This window comes from Hermetia illucens, chromosome 2 (assembly GCF_905115235.1).
Source record: "Hermetia illucens chromosome 2, iHerIll2.2.curated.20191125, whole genome shotgun sequence".
NCBI lineage: Eukaryota > Metazoa > Arthropoda > Insecta > Diptera > Stratiomyidae > Hermetia > Hermetia illucens.
Genome location: NC_051850.1, coordinates 148,314,705 through 148,335,403, shown reverse-complemented (window position 1 = coordinate 148,335,403; position 20,699 = coordinate 148,314,705). Strand labels below are relative to the sequence as shown.

General features: G+C 39.6%; 2 protein-coding genes across 10 annotated transcripts in view; one reads left to right on the top strand and one right to left on the bottom strand.

The window, feature by feature from the left end:
- The first annotated feature begins 3,274 nt into the window (after positions 1-3,274).
- LOC119648293 (DAZ-associated protein 2) lies at positions 3,275-4,580 on the top strand. Its single transcript, XM_038049953.1, has 5 exons — positions 3,275-3,431; positions 3,490-3,560; positions 3,740-4,018; positions 4,076-4,198; positions 4,253-4,580. Exons 1-5 carry the CDS (start codon positions 3,416-3,418, stop codon positions 4,286-4,288), a joined length of 525 nt encoding a protein of 174 aa, XP_037905881.1. The 5' UTR covers positions 3,275-3,415; the 3' UTR covers positions 4,289-4,580.
- Positions 4,581-11,708: 7,128 nt separating this feature from the next.
- Positions 11,709-20,699, bottom strand: part of LOC119649888 (KAT8 regulatory NSL complex subunit 2) — a 9,562-nt gene continuing 571 nt past the window's right edge. For 3 of the 9 annotated variants that reach the window (XM_038052270.1, XM_038052271.1, XM_038052273.1), the window contains exons 2-6: positions 13,969-14,492; positions 13,718-13,907; positions 13,496-13,659; positions 13,038-13,438; positions 11,709-12,257 (exon numbers count right to left, since the gene is read on the bottom strand). In XM_038052270.1, the coding sequence (XP_037908198.1) occupies positions 11,796-12,257; positions 13,038-13,438; positions 13,496-13,659; positions 13,718-13,907; positions 13,969-14,488 (1,737 nt within the window). In that variant the 5' untranslated portion in view covers positions 14,489-14,492 and the 3' untranslated portion in view covers positions 11,709-11,795. The other 6 variants (XM_038052274.1, XM_038052275.1, XM_038052272.1 and 3 more) reach the window with 6 other exon arrangements.

The window sequence follows — 20,699 nt, the reverse complement described above, 5'->3', positions numbered from 1 at the left end:
TAATAGCATGGCGGAGTTGTGTCTCGTCTCAGCTGACATTTCAAAACTCATTTAATCAGCCAACAAATACTGGCGATTATTCAGGTAAGCAAACCTTCAGAATAGCAACGCCGCACGGCAGCAATCGGCTGGGCAATCCAAATAAAGGGTCCAGATATAGTGCTCACCTAGGGATCTTGACTAATGAACGACAGAATAGGTAGACTTAGCGAGATAGGATAGAAGATAGGAGGTAAATTAATATATAACATGTCCTCTGGCACACAAGACAATAAGAGGGATGAGAACGTTCTCGAATATATTATTTAACAAGATTAAATAATCGACAGCGGGGGCACGAAACGACCTTCTTTACAAGGACGCTGGGGGAGATAATTGATATTAACTACTCTATTGCTCATGCTTCAACTGTGCTACGATGGAATTTATCTCCACAGCCCTCGCTTTCAGATCACAGATACCAATAATCTAGAGAGACATCACAATCTGGAAGCACTACAAGGGAAACTAATCAACTAAGATGGGGGACGCAAGGATGGTGCCCAAAACCATGTACAACATCGAAGTGGTTATGGATGAATTAAACAGTGCAATTGTATGAGAATAGCTATAAGCTGACAAAGAATCGCCAGGATACAAAGTGTAACCGGTGGAATTAAAATTTTGTGGGGGAAGACACGATGACTATTCGATATGGAAAGAAGACAGGATGGCGGAGGAATATAACAGAAAACTTACCCAGTACAATAAGCAGAAAGGCAAGAGGAACTAGTAAAGGAGGCTCTTTAAGGAAATGGAAACATTTCCAGAAGGGATCCGGCCCTAAGGATGCAACTAATCTCCTTGGGACACTGAAAAGATCCGACGAAGCACACGCTAACACCGGAAAGGAAACCCTATAAGTCCTCCTAGGAATTCACTTTTCAAATTCACTAAATAAGTATAATTGGCTGGACCCAGTCGGATGAAACATTTCCGAACAATTGGATGAATAGAAGAAGTAAAGCTCGCGAGCTCAATCATGACATTGAATAAGGCAAAATGTACGATATATGCATTTGAACCGAATAAATAACCTGATCCAAATGGAGTATACCCCATTCTCATGCTGGAAGTTATTCCGCTTCTATAGCAATATCCAGATAAAATCTATAGTCAGTATCGCGCCAGGCAGGCGGCGGTTTTGGAAGTAGTTTAGTGTTGCCTTTCTAGGGAATCGAACTCAGATTCAGGCTGAAATCTATAGATCAGTAACTCGCAATTCATTCTTTGTCAAAACACTAAAAAAACTAATTGAAAGACACATGAGGGAAAGGGGAATATCCTTCCCCTGCATCAAAACCTCAAAACCAGCACGCTTATCAATCGAGTAAACCTTTTGAGACACATCAGGTGATATTAAAAATTGATATCGCAATAATTACCAAAAAACGACTGCTATTATAATTCTAAACGGATATAGCTGGCGTATTTGATAACATCTCCTTTGGATCAATGATGTCAGCCACCAGGAGACACGGCATATAAGCTTCTACAGTCGTTACTGAGATGCAGGCTCGCTCAAGCAATCTGCGTTGGGAGACTTTGTATGCCATCATACACAGAACCTGTCACCAGCGGGGAGCTCTGTCACCTTTACTGTGAAACCTTATCTAATGAACAAGCTGCTAGTCTTACTAAACGAAGCAAAGTATCTTGCCCATGCTGACAATGCAACGCACTCATTTCAGGAGAGTTCTTGCAAACAATTTTAAAGCTGGTAGAATAATCTCTGAGGTAAAGTATTCAAAGAATTCTGGATACGACGCTATCTCGAGCATATTATTAACAAGCCCACCAAGCACCTTTCGTCAGAAAAAGGGCCGCTGGTAAGATACCCGAGTCGAAACCACACACACTGGACTTTCTAAGTTGTGTTGAAGCCCTTACTCGCCTATGGAGGGCTAGTATGGTGACCAAAGACGAAACGGAGGGAAGCTGTCTAGAAACCGTCCTTGCTTCAAAGACTTGCCTGTCTCTGCATTATGCCCTGGATATGCTGCTACGATTGCCACACTTGTGGTAAAGGAAGAAATGAGGCTGACGCGGTGTCCAGGAAAGGTATGTGGGCGTCTCTGGCATACCCTCCCCCGTCCCACAAATCCCAGAGATGAGTAATGATTTTACGCCGTTCAAATACTACTTTGGTTCCAAACTCGATACCATAATAGGAATCATTAAAATGAACTACGGTTCCTTTCCCTACATTGCGTAACTAGATTTAAAGAAAAGGGTTAACCATGATTTCCATTCAAATAAACCAAAGAATCAATAAACAAATTACGACAGATTGCGAAGCCGCAACGACCAAAAAATACCCTTAAATATGTGTCTACGATCAACTACAATCCCAAGAAAGCGAAACTTTTATTCGTATAATTCGAATCTCTTTCTATTTTCTTTTCTCTGTCAGATAAATTTTTAATATCTTAGACTACGTTCTTTACGGCAAACGTAACGATAACGCTCTTTTAAAAGTCCACATACTAGGAAAGCATTAAAGGAAACAAAAGAATGCAACTAAATTTAATATCTTCTTCCCCAATGAATTATAATTTTCCACATAATTCTGAAAACTTATTCCTCAAAAGTAAATAAAGGTTTATGTTATGATTATAGTATTGAACTGGGGGGCACTATACAACGATTTTCTGATATGTACCGTTCAGGTATTAGTTTATAGAAAACAAAACCTTATTAAAGTAGGTCGTGTCTGTCCATCACACACATTTTCCTGAGAAACGGTTATGCTTATTGAAAGAAAACGTACCCCAATGCATTACATTCGACATCATTCTACGTTAAGTGTTAAGGAGAGGGGTTCCCTAGACTAAGGCGGGTTATACATTTTTTCGCCAAATATAGTCATGCGGATTATCAAATGAAAGGTCTCGACTGGTGGTCTTCAAAACATGCCTTAGCCTAGTTAGAAAACCGTTACCAAATGAAGGACTCATTCTCCAAAATCACCAAGCACTAACAAGGTTATGTCCTCATATCATGTCTGGGTCCCAAAATATTTTTTACTCTGACTCTACTACTAAAATAAAATTAACAATAGTATTATATATAACTAAATTCCGTCGTGCATCAATATATTTTTACATAGAAAATCGACAAAACCTTTCATACCTGATGCGCCGATCTTCCGATTTGTGTCCTGTTTTCATCTGCTTCTGCGGAAATGTAATCGAACCTTTATGCGGGTCCCGCCCAGAGTGCATTTATCAGAAACAACAACCAACTACTTGCCACCATTCGAAAGCAACATTAACAATCTAATGCATATTTGACATTGCGCAGAGTCTTGGACTGGTCCGAAGCACGTAAACAGCCTGGTCGTGACTCAACTGGAAGTGTTGACTTGGGGGAGAAAATGTCAGAAAAGAAAGGTAAGTTCCTATTTCACATGGCACAGATGATTATATTCAAATTCGACCACTATTGCAGTTCCGCCCGTGAATTACCCGCAGGTTCCGTCTGCACCCATGGAGTTCTCGAATTATGGATTTCCAGGCAATGTAAGCAATGACACGATTCCAGACTTGTTTTCATTGGCTCTATTGCATGCAGGGAGAAAAACAAAAAGTTGGTTTTGATAGAAATGATGATGTTGCAATGAGTCAATGGAAATCACGTTAATGCAAGATTCATTTTTTTCTTCACTATTTTCCACTAATCTTCTTCAATATCTTCTCAGAGAGGTCCACCACCATCTTACGAAGAAAGTCAAAAGAATATGTACCCTCAACATCCGCCCCCAGCGTATCCGCAGGGATCCCAATTCGGGGGCTACCCTTCAGCTCCAAGTTACGCCCCGGGACCATCCGCGGGCGGGGCTCCGTACATGCCATACTACAATCAAGCGCAAGGCTTCCCCGTAAACAATGCCCATATGCATAACTTCCAGCAAACGCCTCAACAGCGCCAATTCGGTGTTGTGTATAGTAACATGCAGCCCCAGAATAGTGGTCAACCAGTACGTATCCACCATTTCGATTTTCACATTATTCAAGCGTTTTTTTATCAATTACAGTCAGTAGAGTTCGATTCTGGTGCCAGATTTAAGGGGAAAGGTGCTGGGTCGATATCAGTGCCTCCTCCCCCTCCAGGTTACTTGCCGACACCTGCACAACTCGCCGCGATGCAAGGACAGCCGGTCAGTAATCTCAAAATTTTAAAAAGTGGTGAAATCATTTTGTTAACTTTTCAGGTGATGCTGAAAAAGAAGAAAAATTCCTTCTTTTAATCAGCGACATAGACCACAGGCTCGCGGGCTTGCGATATCTTCAATGTTAAAAACGATATAATTCATAATAAATGTTGATCATTAAACGCTTTTTGGCGTGCATGGTTTATCGTCAGGAAACACGAACCATGAGTAGCGCAAGGTTTTCATGATGTTAGATGGCCAATAGGTTGGAGCCGTTATTTCTACCCATGTTGAATTTTGTTAAGACGTTTAGATAAGGTAATATAAATAGGAAGCTGTTAAGAAATTATACTGGTTTCGAGAGATTAATATACTTTTTCCAATTCGATGATTTTGATTTTATCCTGTGAGAAAGACAATCACAAGGACTGCCCTAAACTTTATGGTCCAGGTAAATTACGTTTCAGTGGAAAGAGTGATTTGATTGCCGGGTAAACCGAAGCAATGCGAGCGAGACGTCTTCTGCCTAAAGTGATGAACGGATCCCAACCAAAAAGGGTGCTCCAAAACATCATGGCTCACTGAAAGTATAACCATCAAATATTGGACGTATCTAATTATAAACGATCAGTAATTTTCAAATTGCAAAAAATTTTATTCATTGAACTTTTGTTTTTTGATCAAAAATATAACCACTTTTATTTATCTACAATGGATATGGTGTGCAAATTTTCTACTCCAATCGTATCGAACTCTGGCAGCCATCATCATTAATAGCACAACCACCAGTTCCCGGTTTTACGCCGAGGTCTATCAATTCGATATCCCTAAAAGCTGTCTGGCGTCCTGGCCTACGCCGTCGCTTCAACTCAGACAAGGTCTGCCTCGTTTATTTTTTCTACCATAGATATTGCCCTTATAGACTTTCCGGGCTGGATCATCCTCATCTATACGGATTAAGTGATCCGCCCACCACAACCTATTGAGCCGGATTTTATCCACATGTAGGAGGCCAAAAATTCTTCGGAGGATTTTCCTGTCGAACGCGGCCAATAGTTCACAATTTTTCTTGCTAAGAACCCAAGTATCCGAGGAATACATAAGGGCTGGCAAGATGATTGTTATGTACAGTAAGAGCTTTGACCCTATGGTGAGACTTTTCCAGTGCGATTTGATGTTGTTGTTTGGTTTTTGGTGCTGACGTTGCTACCTATATCTCGTGCCGCCTGTTCGATGTGGATGGAGGCAGTTTTTACGTCTCGGGTCGTTTTTCAGCTAGCCAATTGCTATATTATTGTCGACATTGGTGTAAGAATTGAAAATCTTATTAGGCAAACGATGCTTTAGAGATTTATTGTCCTCTTATGACACGGATTGATTTGGGACCACAATCAATGCCGTTACTAGCGAAGCGACACTGATTGATACTGAGTGCAGGCTCCCTTAGGAATTCTTTTGGAGCATATGCTATCCAAGAACCCGGTTCTCATGGGATCAGATAACGTTCGGTACGGTTTCGTGACACTTTAGGCGAATCCCTTCCAGACTCAGGTCTGGCGTGGGGCACACTGCCCATTGCATGCATTTCTGATTGACCGATTATATAAGCAAACGAAATCACCCAGAGATTAAGGAAAAGTGTGGGTCGCGAAAATATCGTCACTAAGACCGTTTATTTTCATATCATTGGATTATTATTTACTTTAAATTTTTAAACATACACGAAGTGGTATGTTTCATAGCATTGCCCGCGAATTCATGGTGGATTGTTGGATTATTAAAAGACTTCGTCGACTTCATTTCAAAGCTCAGCTATTACACTGATATTCCCCTGCAGCTACCGCATAAGCTGAATCTGCCCATCATAATTTCCCCAGTGTTTTTAGGCATCCACAAGGGGCTTAGCTGCAACATAGTTACCACTCAGCTGCTATGCCAAAATCGTGGCATTTGAATTGTGAACGAACTTAAGTATGCTGGAAGTCCATTGGAGACGGCATCCTGTAATTCCTCCCATGAAATCTTGAATACAAACAACTTTACTTACACAAGATGAAACCGGCACCAGGGGAAATTTTACACGGTACACAATACAAGAACCGTTATGGACATTGGCACATGGAAATCCAACGTCCGGAGTCCTACACACTGCTCTAGGCAACGTGTTCAAAAATGGAATGATCGTCTCATACAATACAGCCTCAGACTGAGTCTAAATAAAACATAATTTTTGGCAACCGATCCCAACGATCCTGTCAGTGACAGGAGCAGAGCAGTTGAAATATCTGGAATCAATGCTATTATTCAATGGTATGCATCAACGCAACCTAGATCAAGTAGCATTCCACACCTGGCGTTTTTTGTGATCAACGAACGCCCCAAATCCAAAATTTACAACAGTTTCCTTCGCTTTGTCGCCCCTTATGCTTCTGAATACTGGCCGACTACAAAAAGCAATGAACGTCGCCTCGTGGTAATGGGGACGAAGATGTTACGTTGAACCAGTGATGTAACATGCCATGATCACATCTGAAACTAGGGCATTCCTTATCGATATGAAATTGTGTAGAAATTGCACTGGCGAGAACTGGCTTGAAAAGATTGGTCCGACAATCAAAGTCGATAAGATAGGAGATTGAGAGCGTCGCAAATCCATTCAATTTAGGTCTTTTAGTAAACAAAATGGCGCAATCGATTAAAACGAGCTGATCCCGTTCTGATCGGGTTGAAAAGAAAAAATTGCTTGCAATCAATCAGAACAAATTACTTATAACAGGCAACTCAAATGAACATATACTTACGTTTCTTCTGTTAATAATGAGTTCCTTACGTTAGAACTTAAGTATGAAATAACTTAATATCAGACTTACAGAAAGAAGGGAAAAGTGCTTCTCGCTCAAAAAAATTTTCACTTTGGGCAAACCATTTCAATACTTCAGGCCTAGGGGCCCATGGAGCTGCGTCGAGCAAGTTGTATTTTATTCTCACTGTTAATATCAGCGGCTGTGTTGGTTCCTCATCGATCGTTGCCGAAACTCACACTTGCAATCACTTTATTACCTATATTAACACAATACTATAGAATATATATCCCCTGGAGAGTTACCTATTCCCCATAACCAGTACATTAGAAATGACCTCATGTGTTCATTGTTCATTGCTGGATGTTGTTTTTGGTGTTCGACGTTGCCATCATATACATATATCGTCTTACCAAATCCCGCGCTGCGCTGTAGTTTGTCCAAATTAGGTTGTTCCTCCAATTAGGTCGTTATTATCTTTATAGGCCAGCAGTTGGGTGAATTTGAAAAGCCTCTCGAACCACTTTTTTAATGCCTAGTTAAAGAGAATGAATTGAAGAGCTATTTCTTTATCTTAAAGGAAATAAAGGGTGTCGACAGCAATCCTTTTGCTCCTGTCAACGTGAGACCTCTAAAACTGTTGCCCTGAGTAATGAATTTTATCTTATGTACACATATGAAAAATAGTACTTCGTTGCCAATTATCAGGCTTTGATTCGTTGAGTATTAGGTGATGGACTTATGTTACCTAAACGATGAAATTGTACTGGTCATTTTTCCGGTGTCCGGATAGCTGAGTGGTTCAAATCTCACGGGTGCAGTGGAATTCGTACCGTGATTTAACGTCGGATACCAGTCGGCTCAGCTGTGAATGAGTACCTGATCAGGGTAATAATCTCGGGCAAGCGCAATGCTGACTACATTGTCTCTTACAGGGCTCGGTAATCCTGTAGTGTACCCTTAAGGTCTTGAATGAAGTGCTGTAACACACTTCAAGGGTCTGATCCTATTGGATTGTTGCGCCAACGATTATTATTATTTTTCCACGCTAAAGCGAGTTTTGCGTAATGATGACCTTAACTGTTTGTGTGCAAGTTTACACTTTTCATCGTTGTGCATCCTAGCTTATGTTGTCCGTCACTCTTTCGGTTTACAGTGTTGACCGATGCTTCCACCCAGATAGAAGCGGTATATCCAAATTCCAATTCAGCCATCTAAATACTAAGGGCAGCATTAAAATAATTAAAAACATTTTTGACGTGTAGCGATGCCTTCATACAGCGCGTGCCAACCATTTTTCCGATCATAATATATACCCCCAGCTTCAATTTCTAGCCATAGTGTCTAAAGCACAGATATGGTAATATGAAGAGGGTTTTTGGACTCTTCGACAACTATTCTTCCAGTGCCCTTCTCACTCGTTCAAAAGCATCCTTTCAATTTAACAGCATTAAATCCATTGGGCCTGATTTTACCAGCCTGCTGTATCTTCTTAGTATTTATCAGTAATAACCTTCCAGTCTTGCACACTGCAGGTATGATAAGACATAAACAATACGGCAGATGGTAATCAGAGGTCTTTCATCGTTTTCGATGCATTCGATAACAAAACGGTTAATGAGCTTTATGACATGCTAACCAACACTAACAGGACGAGCAAATAGTGCCAATCATTCTGAAATAACCCACCGATTCCTAAAAAAACTGCACAATGTACTTACTGATCTTAAAATAAATTTGTAACTCTACCGAAAAAGTCTCGCGAGTTAAAGAATCCTGGATGAAATGTTGCTACTTGAATGGAATCTCTACTTCTAGCTATCAATCATCAATCGGGAGACCTCCAGCAGCACAAGGCAATCAAAAGTGATCTTTTTTCAACATTGGTTTTTTTTGAAGTTATATAGAAAAATGATTTTCAATTGCTTGTAGCTAAGAACGCCAACCGGGATTTTCTTAGGTTGGCCACCACAACGGAGTCATGAACTACTACAGACTTTGTACTCCAGACACCACCAACCTAGAAGTCCTACTCCACCTACTCAAGGAAACCAGACTGAAGAAGCTACACCGCAGAATACCTAGTGTCATGAGGCTATTTTCTCTCAAAAGCTTACCGACACGCATAAGTGCTACAGCTACTGCGATTTACGCGACAATAAGATTTTGCTCGCCTTCGGGGGTCACTAATCACTGATCTTTATGCCAAACCAGCGATCGGATAAAGCACCGCCGCATCAAGTCAGCCACCTTGAATTTGTACTGGATTTTAATGCTAAATTACTTGACGACCCAGCCCCAAATTACAGGAAGGATACAGCATTGCGTCGTCTGACTAATCTCTTATCGACATGAGCATGTTAACAGCAGTGCCATCAAGGCGTTATATATCTCAATACCATTGCCCCTCAAACTGTATGGGATTCTACAGATGAAAAAACTGGCAATCGACGAATAGAACATCTCTGCACCGTCATCGTCGGCGTTTTCAAATCGTACCCTTCCTTACTTTTTTCTAGGGCTCACCAAGCTCATTGGCATATAATAATTATACACATCTTCCCACCCTTAAACTAATAATAGAATTAAGGAGCGACCCCATTGAAGAAGACCCCGAAGCCTCTCCTCCGGTGGAGGAATTGTTTGTATCAAAGTCTGTCTACAAAATAATTTTCATCGGCGACTGTTTAGAGTCATCAGTTTCATGCGCGCTGCCTGGGAGACGACTTACAAAGCTGTTCTCACGTTACAAGCGAGTAGACAGCATTCGAACACGCTCAAAACGCCTTACGCAGGCATTCACCTGACGCTCGAAATAATTACACAAGTTCACTACACAAATCATTCCTTTTTTTAGTTGATATTAAAATATAATTTTTGAAACCTTTGAGAAGATGAGGACTCTGATCATTTCTGTATCTGCAACAAGCCCCAAAAACGTTGGTATAAAGATGATTTTCGTACATTCCCGCATATAGCGTGTTCACTCCTTTGTGGAGTGGAAGTCACAATCGATTTTTATTTCCTACTTCACCTTCAATGAGTTGTGCTCCACTCTCATTATCAAAACACTTAATGATGTGCAAGGGATTAGCCTACAGCACCGAGACAGTGCAAAAACGAACACAAACAACTATGAAGAAATTTCTAACCGGGGTAACGAGATGAAGAAACTGACTCCACTATAGTTCGCCGATTTTTGCTTCATCTCCGCCTCCAGATTTGCCGTTGCACCCTTCAAGAAATCTTCGACGAACTTGTAAGTGCACTCTCCAATGTAATGCCATTTCTGGGTTCGGCAATTGCTGTTTCCTGACAAACACTGGAACACACTGGAAAATTATATTCTGTCGCACCACAAGGCATTCCTTAAAGATATTCACAACATCAATCCAATGCAAGATTTGCAACATTTCTTGAATGTTTATCGAAATACGAACATCTAGTAACGTATGAAGCGAGTGTTTTGTTTTAAGGCCAATGTAATCATTCCAAAAACTAGTCACCCTATGTGATTGTCCAGGTTAATCGAAAATATGGTCGATATCTGGATTCCAGAAAACATTTCATTAACAATTCGGTTTCATAATTTCAATATCGTGTTACCAAATTCTCCAGTAAACAATGAAGAAGGAGGTTCGGCAATTTAATTTCAACATTATAGCATGTGCACCCCTGCATACCTATTTCTTTGCCACATTTTGCTGAGATCCTAATTTTTCTCGGTCAATTAGGTTGTAATAAATTATTTATTCTCATTTTCCTTGGATCAGAGCCAACTTTAACGCAGTAGAAAGTTGCTACAGCATATTACCACTCCACTCGTTCCTAACAGCATTTATTTACCAAAATGTTAAACAAGTGAAGCGATTGGGATTCCGTAAATTAGGCTAGGCGTAAATTGAGACGCGTATAGCGTGTGTAAGGTCCTACGGCACAGCGTAAACAACCCTCCTGTTTGCTGTCTATGAATCAGTGTTGCGCGAGTTTCACAGAATTGTCTCCTCGTTTTTTCTCTTCCGCTTTTTTAGTTCGTTTCGTACCTTCCTACCTATATCGAAACAAACAATCGGATCCGGAAAGCCATCGCAAATGAACTGAATTTGAAGAACAAAAAAATATTCACAAAATTTATCCATTCAAGGTAAAATCTAGTCAAGGGTGTTATATTGCTAATAGTTTTCAATGATAACGGGCTGATGTTACGTGGATTTGTTAAAACAGTAAAATTTTGCCTCACCATGAGAAAAGCTGATGAATTTCTCGCCATGTTCCTTTGGGCAAAAGTAACTAGCTTCCTGGCAACCGTTCTACAACGTTTGCATCTTCGAATACAAATATTACTATTGCTTTTACATGCCAAATCCCTTACCATTTCCAATTTGTTACCAACAATTTTTCATATGGTTTGATTAGAATAAAGATAAAGAAAAAGTCTGATTCCCAACAAAAAAAGCGGTATTGGTTCAGACATTGGTCGTATTCTTTCAGAAAATGGGAGCAATAAAATAAATCAGATCACACGCATTTCAAATTGTGCCCAGCTACCCCACCCGAGTGACACTTGCGGGTTGTTTGGCTCGTGCCATGCCACCTCACACGCACTCTATGCGTCTCAATTTACGCCTAGTCTTAAAGATGCACTACTTTGTTGCTGTTACTTCTTTGGAAAAATGCAACTAAATGTAAAAGAAACAATAAAAGCAACACAAATATCATATCCAACAAAACTTTTATTTACGCTCCATATCATTCAATAAAATAAAAATAAAACAACTTGTGAAGCCAACCTTTGGCAGTTTTCAATCTTCTTTTGTGACTTCTGGTGACATTGTGTCATCATCTGCTTCGATATCTTCTGGTTTCGGTGAATCAGTGACTTCCAACTTCTCCATATCAACGTCAGAGTTTGTCCCAGCATCAATGATGGCATCATTTGTTGGCTCTTTTCCTTTCTCCTTTGCTGTAGATGTACTGCTTTGTTGTTCATGTGAAATTGTTACATTTTGATCGTTGTCTTCCACAGGAACCATATCAACATCTTGTGATTTTTCACCAACAATTTCCGGCGTTTTTTCTCTGGACGATGTTGACAGGGCGGTAGAGTTCGTCGTTTCTGAAGAGGCTGTCCCCACCAATTGGGCTGCCGTTATATCTGTCGCTGACGATATATTTTCTTCAGTTTCTAGTTTTATATCATCGTCGGCTTTCTTTATGATTGTGTCACTAGCTTCCTCCTCTTCTTCTGTTTCTGATTCAAATTTCTGAAAATTTGTTCAGACGGATAATTCTTTGAGTGTTGCATTCCACTGTATCTCGGACATGTTATTTGTTTTTAATATTGTTTGTTATTTTTGCTTGAATACTTTTATTTCTATTTAGACTTCATCTTGAATTCACATATTTCATGACTGTGAGACTTGTTTTGGGGTAAAATTTGCGACCAAAATGTTATTTAACATGTGAAGAAATGCTGTATTCGTAGTTGAAAAACTAAATTTAATAGATATAAAAGACAGAGGTAATTGACTTCTCAACAGAATATCACAGAAAACAAAGCACCGTGAAAAAAATATCGAGTCGGTGGCTAACAAATATCTTCAAAATGATGCTAAAATAATTAGAAGAAATAAAATCATTCCCACTGCTGAAACCGACTTGATATTTTGCTCACAGTTCAACAAACATCATTTGTTTAATTACCTCGGGTTAGAAAGGAGTAAATGAATGAACAAACAAATTCAATAAAGCATTTCTGAACAACAGACAAGTTAGTTCATTTTTCTATATTCTCATAGTCTGTGATTGTGTTATTGTCCGTATTTTTCGTTTCTTGCACTTTTCTAAACTAATTTTTATTCAGATTATTATACTGCAATAAATTATAATTGCGTCAACGATACATTATCGATTTGTTAGATAACGTCATTTGTCACTTTTTGTGATTTTCAAGCATAATAATGTAAAGAAATAACTAACAAATCTACAATGTGTCTATGACGTCTCATTCTCAGCATCAGTTACAGTAATGACCGATTATTTACCTTCTGGGTATATGCTTTTGCCGGCGGCAGATCCAAGTGCAATACACAAGTTGCATCCTCGAAAATATTGGGCACTGGTTCTTGGCAAACTATCCCACTCTTTTCGACACCGCAAGCCCTGAACAGGACTTGTTTCTTGTCTTCCAGGATGTGTTTTTTACAATATTTACAACTCGGAATAGCGCGATCACCGCACTTCACTCCACCTTCTGAAAATATGCACTTTTGGTATGATGGCGGCTTGTAACTCAAGCCTTCTGTGGCACGATCACGTTTTTCTTTGTACTTTCTATAGAGAACTGCTTCCATTCCATATCGTTTGTGGTAACGATTTAGAGCTTTGAGTTTGCGGTACAGTTTCCTTTCTTGAGGTGTGTCTTTGGGTTGGTCATGGATACTGCCTAATAATAAAAAAAATTGTAACGATGCAAATCGCATTAACTAGAATATATACTTACATAGCGTTTCGCGCTCCTTTTTGATGGCCTGTAAATATTTCCTTCGTTTTTCTTTCAATAAATGCTGCAAACGTAGAATCTGCTCCATGTAGAGAACTTGCAAGCGCATCATTTTTTGTTTGGTTATCATTGTAGCTTCCTCGGTAGTGTAAATACCAGCGTGCCTGAGCCAAGTATAAATGTTAGGAAAATATGCATAACTTTACAAAAATTCTGGCTTACTTGAGTAAATCCTCGTTTTGGGAATCGACGCTTTCATTATCGGAATTGTCCCATTCATGTGATCGCCACGTATTGCTTGTTGTGGGCATGTCTTCATCTGACGAAGAATCTGAGGCATAGTCCAAAAGTCTGCGTTTCGGGGGCTCGTCCTTCCCAATATTTTCAAAATCTGCCGAATGAACATAATGTACTGAAAAAAAAAAAGTCTCCCATTAGTATAGGCGCGACTCTTATCAAACTTCATAACATACTGAAAGGATCAGCATTAGCAGACACAACATCAATCTCCTCATCTGTCTCAGTAAAATTTGTCGACGAACCATCAATTTTAATATGATGTGTAAGCTCATTCATAAAAGCTTCATTTGTTTCAACTTGTTTGTACTTTCCCACTGTATTCCGTGTTTTTGTCAATTGTATCAAACGACTATGTTCAAAACAATAGTTTGTGAGTCCAGGTTCTTTTTTCCCGTCGTATTTTGGAGCTGGTTGCAAACATTTCTTGCCATTACTCGGATATGTGTAGGCACACTGTTTGTATGGGGCACGGGGATCCTGAAGGATATGTCGGATGCAAAATTCAAAACCTTCTACTCGTGGTATCGAACAGTCGTAAGTGGGGTTGGAGCAAGCTTTAGATTTGTTCTCGATCTCAATGTGAAGCTGATCCCGTAGAGCCTTTTCTTGTTCGGCTGTTGTCTTTACAGGCTTTCGGACTATAAAACCACGGTTTTGTGGCTTCGTTATGATCTTGTTGAGATTTGCCGCCATATTACTAAAATAGGAAAGAAAATACATATCTAGATTTGTACATACAACTGATTAAGAATTCTCCTTTCAATTATAAAAATTAACAATAAATCAACGTGATGTCCTTCTTCCTACAAGGAATGGCATTTTCGACAAGAAACTAATCACTTGCCTTGCTTGTCAGTCAGTTAGCTATGAAGTGGGCGTAACGCTTTTCCCACGCTGCATTCAAAGTGCCATTGTTAAAGACTAAAAATTAAATGTTTGTTTTTGAGATTTGAGACCAGCGATGAAATACGTGAAAGTGTGCCATACCGGATGCGAATTGGAAGCAATCAGTGCAATGGTTTGAAAACCTGCTTGGCAAACACAAGCCACCCCGCTCTCCCCATGCCCTGGCCTGGCGATTTTCTATTATTTATTCTGCACTTATTTATTAAGCAAGTTTTCTTATTTTTGGTGTTAAACGAAAGCACTTCAGAGTTGCAAATTATAATGGAACAACCCGGGAACATCAAACAGGAGAAAAGGAGATATGGTAATGCTATAGCACTGTCAATGCCCACTGCACGGAGTCGTAAACGCTGTCTGGGTTTCTCAGTCCAATATCCGAAATATTAAGAAAAAGATGGAAAGCCGAGAGTGTGGGAGAGCAGGCCATAACAGCTCGCACTAAAAGAGAAATTCATCATGTCATAGGAAATCATTGAATGCCTCGAGAGAAAATACTTTAGAGACCTTAAATGAATCTCGATTAAACACTTTTGATAGAAGGACATGGTTGCCGACCTTTAAATTAGCCTGAGCTGCCTGCTGCGATGCCGGGAAATCGTCTCGCATGGGTCAAATAACATCAGCAATGAACGCAGGGAAATTGGGATAAGGCTAGAATAGTTTATTTTCAAAAATAATTTCAGCCGCTCTTAAAATTACACAATTACACAAAAGCATCAAAACAGTTTGTTTCGGTTCACTTTTCTGATTGATAGATTCAGATTATGGATGATAGGATGAATGTTGCCGATTCAGTGATGATATGACGCGCCATAAGCTCTAAGAAAACTGGCAAGGTTATGTCGGAATGGGGGAAACATGCGCCAGCACCAATAGAAGAAAATTTTGGTGTAATGCATAGCCGTACAAGCACTAAAATGATTTTCAGATGAAGATTTTTAATTCATGCATGACTGTCACACGCATTTATAACAAAGTTTTATCTTGAAAACAATAACGCTAAAACTGACCCAGGAGCTGCCCCGGTCTTAATCCTATTTCAAATGTTTAGGAATCCTTAAGTCTGAAATTTCGAAAAAAAAAGTAATCAATAAAAGAAAACTATTTGATAATAACTGCCAAAATTGCAAGAAATAGTTAAAATATGCATTGAAAGTATGCCACGTTGCATTACATACGAAGGGTGGTTGATAAGTTCGCGACCTAAGGTAGTTATTAGCAATAACACTCATACATGACTGAACCAAATAAAGGAAAGTTATTGTTGTGTTATTTCTCCCTCTCCCTTTGAAGTTATTCCTGATACAAATAAAGACACGCCAACGAAAACTCATAGTTCTCGCAATTCGGAGCATCGCGCTGTGATCTAATTTGTTGTTAAAAAGGAAAATACACTGAAGCAAATTTTGGAAGAAATGGAATTGTTCTTGAGGATTCTGGACCTTCATATACAATGATAAACAAGTCGGAATACCGGAAGCTGGCGCTTCGAATATAGAGTTTTTGTGTTCATCTTATGTAGGAAACTTTCTACCCAAATTTTTCCATTCGTATATGACTAAAAACCCAAAATATTCCTTCATATTTTTTTTTCAAACTGCAAGATATACGTACATATTAGAGACATAGATGTTATGCTCACGCTAAACAAACAAACATTGCCATTGCCGAATACTGTATTTTATGCGCATGTATATAAATTGATTTACTTCGTGCATGTAAGTACGTATATTGAATACCGCTTGTTCAATGTACAAATATATCTATCTGAATTATTAACTTTATTTGTGCAGAATTTGGAACGGGATGTATTTCGAGGACTAGATTTCGATTAGATGCACTATGATAAAATTGTATTTAAGAATCGATCGATTGCTAAATCCGTCATTCACTTAATGGCGGAAAGTTGGAAAGCAACATGCTTTCACGGTCGTGGTCCACGGAACCTACATCCTTGGACAAGCCCCAAGTTGCAAAATCTATGACTTGCGTTTTCGTCCAGGGCAGAGGCAACTCATAAGACGCTGCCTCGCCTCTGCCCTGGGAGCAGTGTGACCGAAGTAGTTACAAGATAGTATTTGCTCCCTTTTATTCATTGAAATACACGTCATGTGTATGAATTATAACGAACACAAATCCGCCTTCGAAAAGTACTAATTGAGCCCTTTCATTTGATACTCCACATGGCCACATTCTGTGAAAAAAATTGTTGTACCCTTTATTCACATGTATGGGGTTTTACACAAAACCTTAAATATTGGCTCGGCCATTTCAACAAAGAAGAGTGCACTATGAAGGCAACGACCCCCGCTAGTGTTATGATATGGTGTTGCTTCAGCAAACATGGAGCCGGGCTTATTGTCAAGACCAAGGGGTTTAAGTTTCCTCTACCGAAATTTACTGTCAGAGCACCTTCTACTATTCCTGGAAAACCTCCCGTTGTCAGTTTATCATAAGTTGCATTTTGTACAGCAAGGATTCATGTATGAGGCAATTTCAACAATGGCCTGCATAAGGCCCGGGTTTAAATCTAACAGAAAGTTTATGGGCAATAATTAAGCCGTGAGTTATGACACTGAAATCAACCACTGTGCAACAATTTTGAGCCGTCATCAAGTAGGGGTGGAAGCAGATCAGGTACGTTGATAGCTTGGTGCAGCTTTTTCTACCCTTATTTTTATAAAGAATATTTCCAAGTGTATCTTCACTGAATTAAAAGCAATTTTATTTTCCAAAATGTCGAGTCTATATGTACGTTTTCCATTCGTACATAGCTAAGAACGCAAAATATTCCGCCATATATTGGCAAACAAAATATGCGTGTGTACATATAAATTAAAGACATAAATATTATGCGGAAAATTGATCTAACGCATTTTCATTTCACGAAAGCATACATACGTACACGTCCATCTTATTGAACATTACCCGCAAATTTCAACCTACACACACATGCCTCAACCCAGTAATTAATATTGATATTCAAATAACTAAAAACAGCTAAAAAAGAAAAGCGAAAATGTCTCCACCGTTCATATAAGTTCATTTTATGCATATGATGATGACGTCATACACGTCCCAGAGGGCAATAAATTTACTTGAAATGCAATACTTCGACTTCCAATAACTTTGTTAATAATAGATTGCGTTCAAACTTCCCAGAGTTATATCCTATATTATCGCCTATGCTGGCACCAATTTTGCATTTCTAGGACAAACTTAAGGGAGTTTCGAGTAAATTTCCAAAATATGGTAGTAATCAACTTTATTTGTTTTACACAAAACCTTAAAAGATGTGCAAATTCTCAACAAAATCAATAAATATTTGTTATATGCATTAATTCTGGTTTGTAAGTCTTTAGGCGCACTGTACCATATCGCCAGGGCATGCTACTGCGAAACAATCTGAAACATCAGAGAAGGTAACAACTCCATTGCCGACAATATCATGGATCAACTATCCCAAGATGATTAACGAATGAGTCGTTCTAGGATTATATGATGCAGAACAGTGGAGAAGTGCAGGCTACTCGGACAGTCCTGGAGGGAACCGAGACATATTTTAAGTAACTATCTGGGCTTTCGGTCATAGGAACATAGAAGGAAATGAATAGATCGTCAGGCTCGCCAATCGGGGCATCGCTCTTATTTATTTATTCTTAACAAACAATAAACAGAATAAACCCCAGCTACTTCTTGCAAGCAAGGACCTTAACCTTTGCTTATAACTACTGAAAGAAGTTTAAAGGATGAAGCCGTTGTACTTTATAACTTCGACAAAGTCTAGGAATCGGGGAATGTGAATAGATTTCGAGTTCTGCAAAGGGCACATTGAAAATGGCTGCGTTACAAGTATTATAACACAGGACGTCAGATGTCATTAGATGCGGAACTGTCCATCAGACCCAAGGAACGTTTGAAAAATATGCATAAATCCAGATAGGGAAGAAGAAAAGAAGTGGCAGGCACCAAAAAAGAGACGCGTCAGGATCGGTTGGAAAGCTAAGAGGCAAACCATGAAATAAGTAATATAGGAACACTGAGAGAAGAGAGGTTGAACAGAAATACTTGTGGTTTACAGTGCCGGAACCCTTAGCAAAGTCAGTGTAGATAGTATGCACTTCCTGCCATGAATTTCTATGGGTGACCGAAGTGGCCGGACAACCAGTCGCTGATATACCTTTCCGAGATTTTGAAACAAGAGAAGAAGAGCGAAATAGGGCGGCAATTCTCAGCATGATGTGATCGCGAATTTTGTGAAAGAGGATGCTAAGAGCCTCTTTATAGGCCAGAATTCTCTTCAAGACTCTTGTTGAAAATAACGGAGGAGAAAGGAAATGGATTGACCAGTTTTAAGCAAAAAAAGATTTGGAAGACTGTCGCATCCAGGGCCGACATTGATGTCAAGCTTACCAATGAGGTACTCGATAAGGAGAGAGGCAAGAAGGGGAATGGTAGGAGATATGGAGTTCCCTTAGTTTTAAGCGTAAGTTAACCCACTTACTCGCTCCTTTTGATGAATATACGTAGTTAGAATTTTAATTTTCTGTGTATTGTTGGGGGGAGGGTCCACAGGAGGGAGTCTTCTCAATTTTATTGTGGGGGCTTGTAGTATCGATGTTTGGATGTTCGACGTTTTATCGAAAATCTGGATACACAACACTCTGCGACATATACGGAGCAGCATATTCGAAAGTAACCGTCTCGGTTACACGAAAGGTCAAGTCTTTCCCAACACTTGTCTTCCTAAAGCCATTGGGGAGTACTCTAGCACGAAGCTATTTGAAACGGAGAACTACATCAGAAAATGTAACAATTTCATCGCTGACTATATCATGAATCAACCAAGATGATCAACGAATAAGTCTAGGATTATACTGTGCAGAATACTGGAGAAGTGCTTCCTACTCGGAGAGTCCTGTAGGGAACTGAAGCATATTTTGGGGAATCACCTGGGCTTCCGATCATAGAAGCATAAAGGGAAATGAACCGTCCGTCAGGTTAGCTAACCGGGGCACCGCTCTTGATAAACACTCGGTGGACGTCCCGTTGGCGACAGTAAGGAGTCCAATCTACTAACACTACACTAACTTCAAATAGCTAAATCAAATATGAGTTGGCTTGGCCTTCCTACAACAAAATTTTATCACAAGACCCTTTGAGGCAGTCGCATGCAGGCACGTACAGAAGACCCTGCTGCCAGACTCAACGAAAATAGGAATTTGTAAAAGTTGTAGAGATCTCTAGGCACTTCCTTTCCGAATAAGCAGATCTATCTATAGCCAGATTGCATACTCAAGGCAAACTATTTTTTGGTGCTTGTAGTGTGGATCTTAGTATTATGTGGCATCAAAACGGTGCAACACAGCGACTAATTGTGCTCACTTACCTTCCTACCGACACTCCAGCTCATCTAGAAAAATCTACCTCTCCTCATATATCGTGAGCCAAATGTTTCATCGCAAAATACAGTCAACTGCAGTTAATGCCACTTATTACTGTACATCTATTCCCTCCTAATGCTGCTTAATAGTCAACAAGGAAATTTCGTCAGTCTGAAGTACCCAAATGACAAGGCTCAGGTAGATGAAAAATTGAAACCTATATTTGAGGCAAAAAGCGGCGAAAGCTATTAGCAAACGCAAAGCAAGGGAGTAAGTTGATGGGTTGCTAGTGGAATCACAATGGAGAGACTTAAAATTGAATAACACTGACTGATATCTTCAAACGGAAGTGGCACGACAATATCGCCTATTATTTCGCTTTTATATAAGGCAACAGATAAATTAAACTATAATCGGGCGCACAATATCCTATCGAATGCTAGTTAACAAATTGCACAAATTATGCTAAGCACACGTAAAACATTTGGAGAAATTCACTTTTAATGCATAATCAATAATTCAGATGCCAGAACTTGTAGTGTCCAGACGTTGCAAACCGTCTAAATATAAAAACTCCACAAAATAAATTCTAGTGACCCCACTTGATATCACTG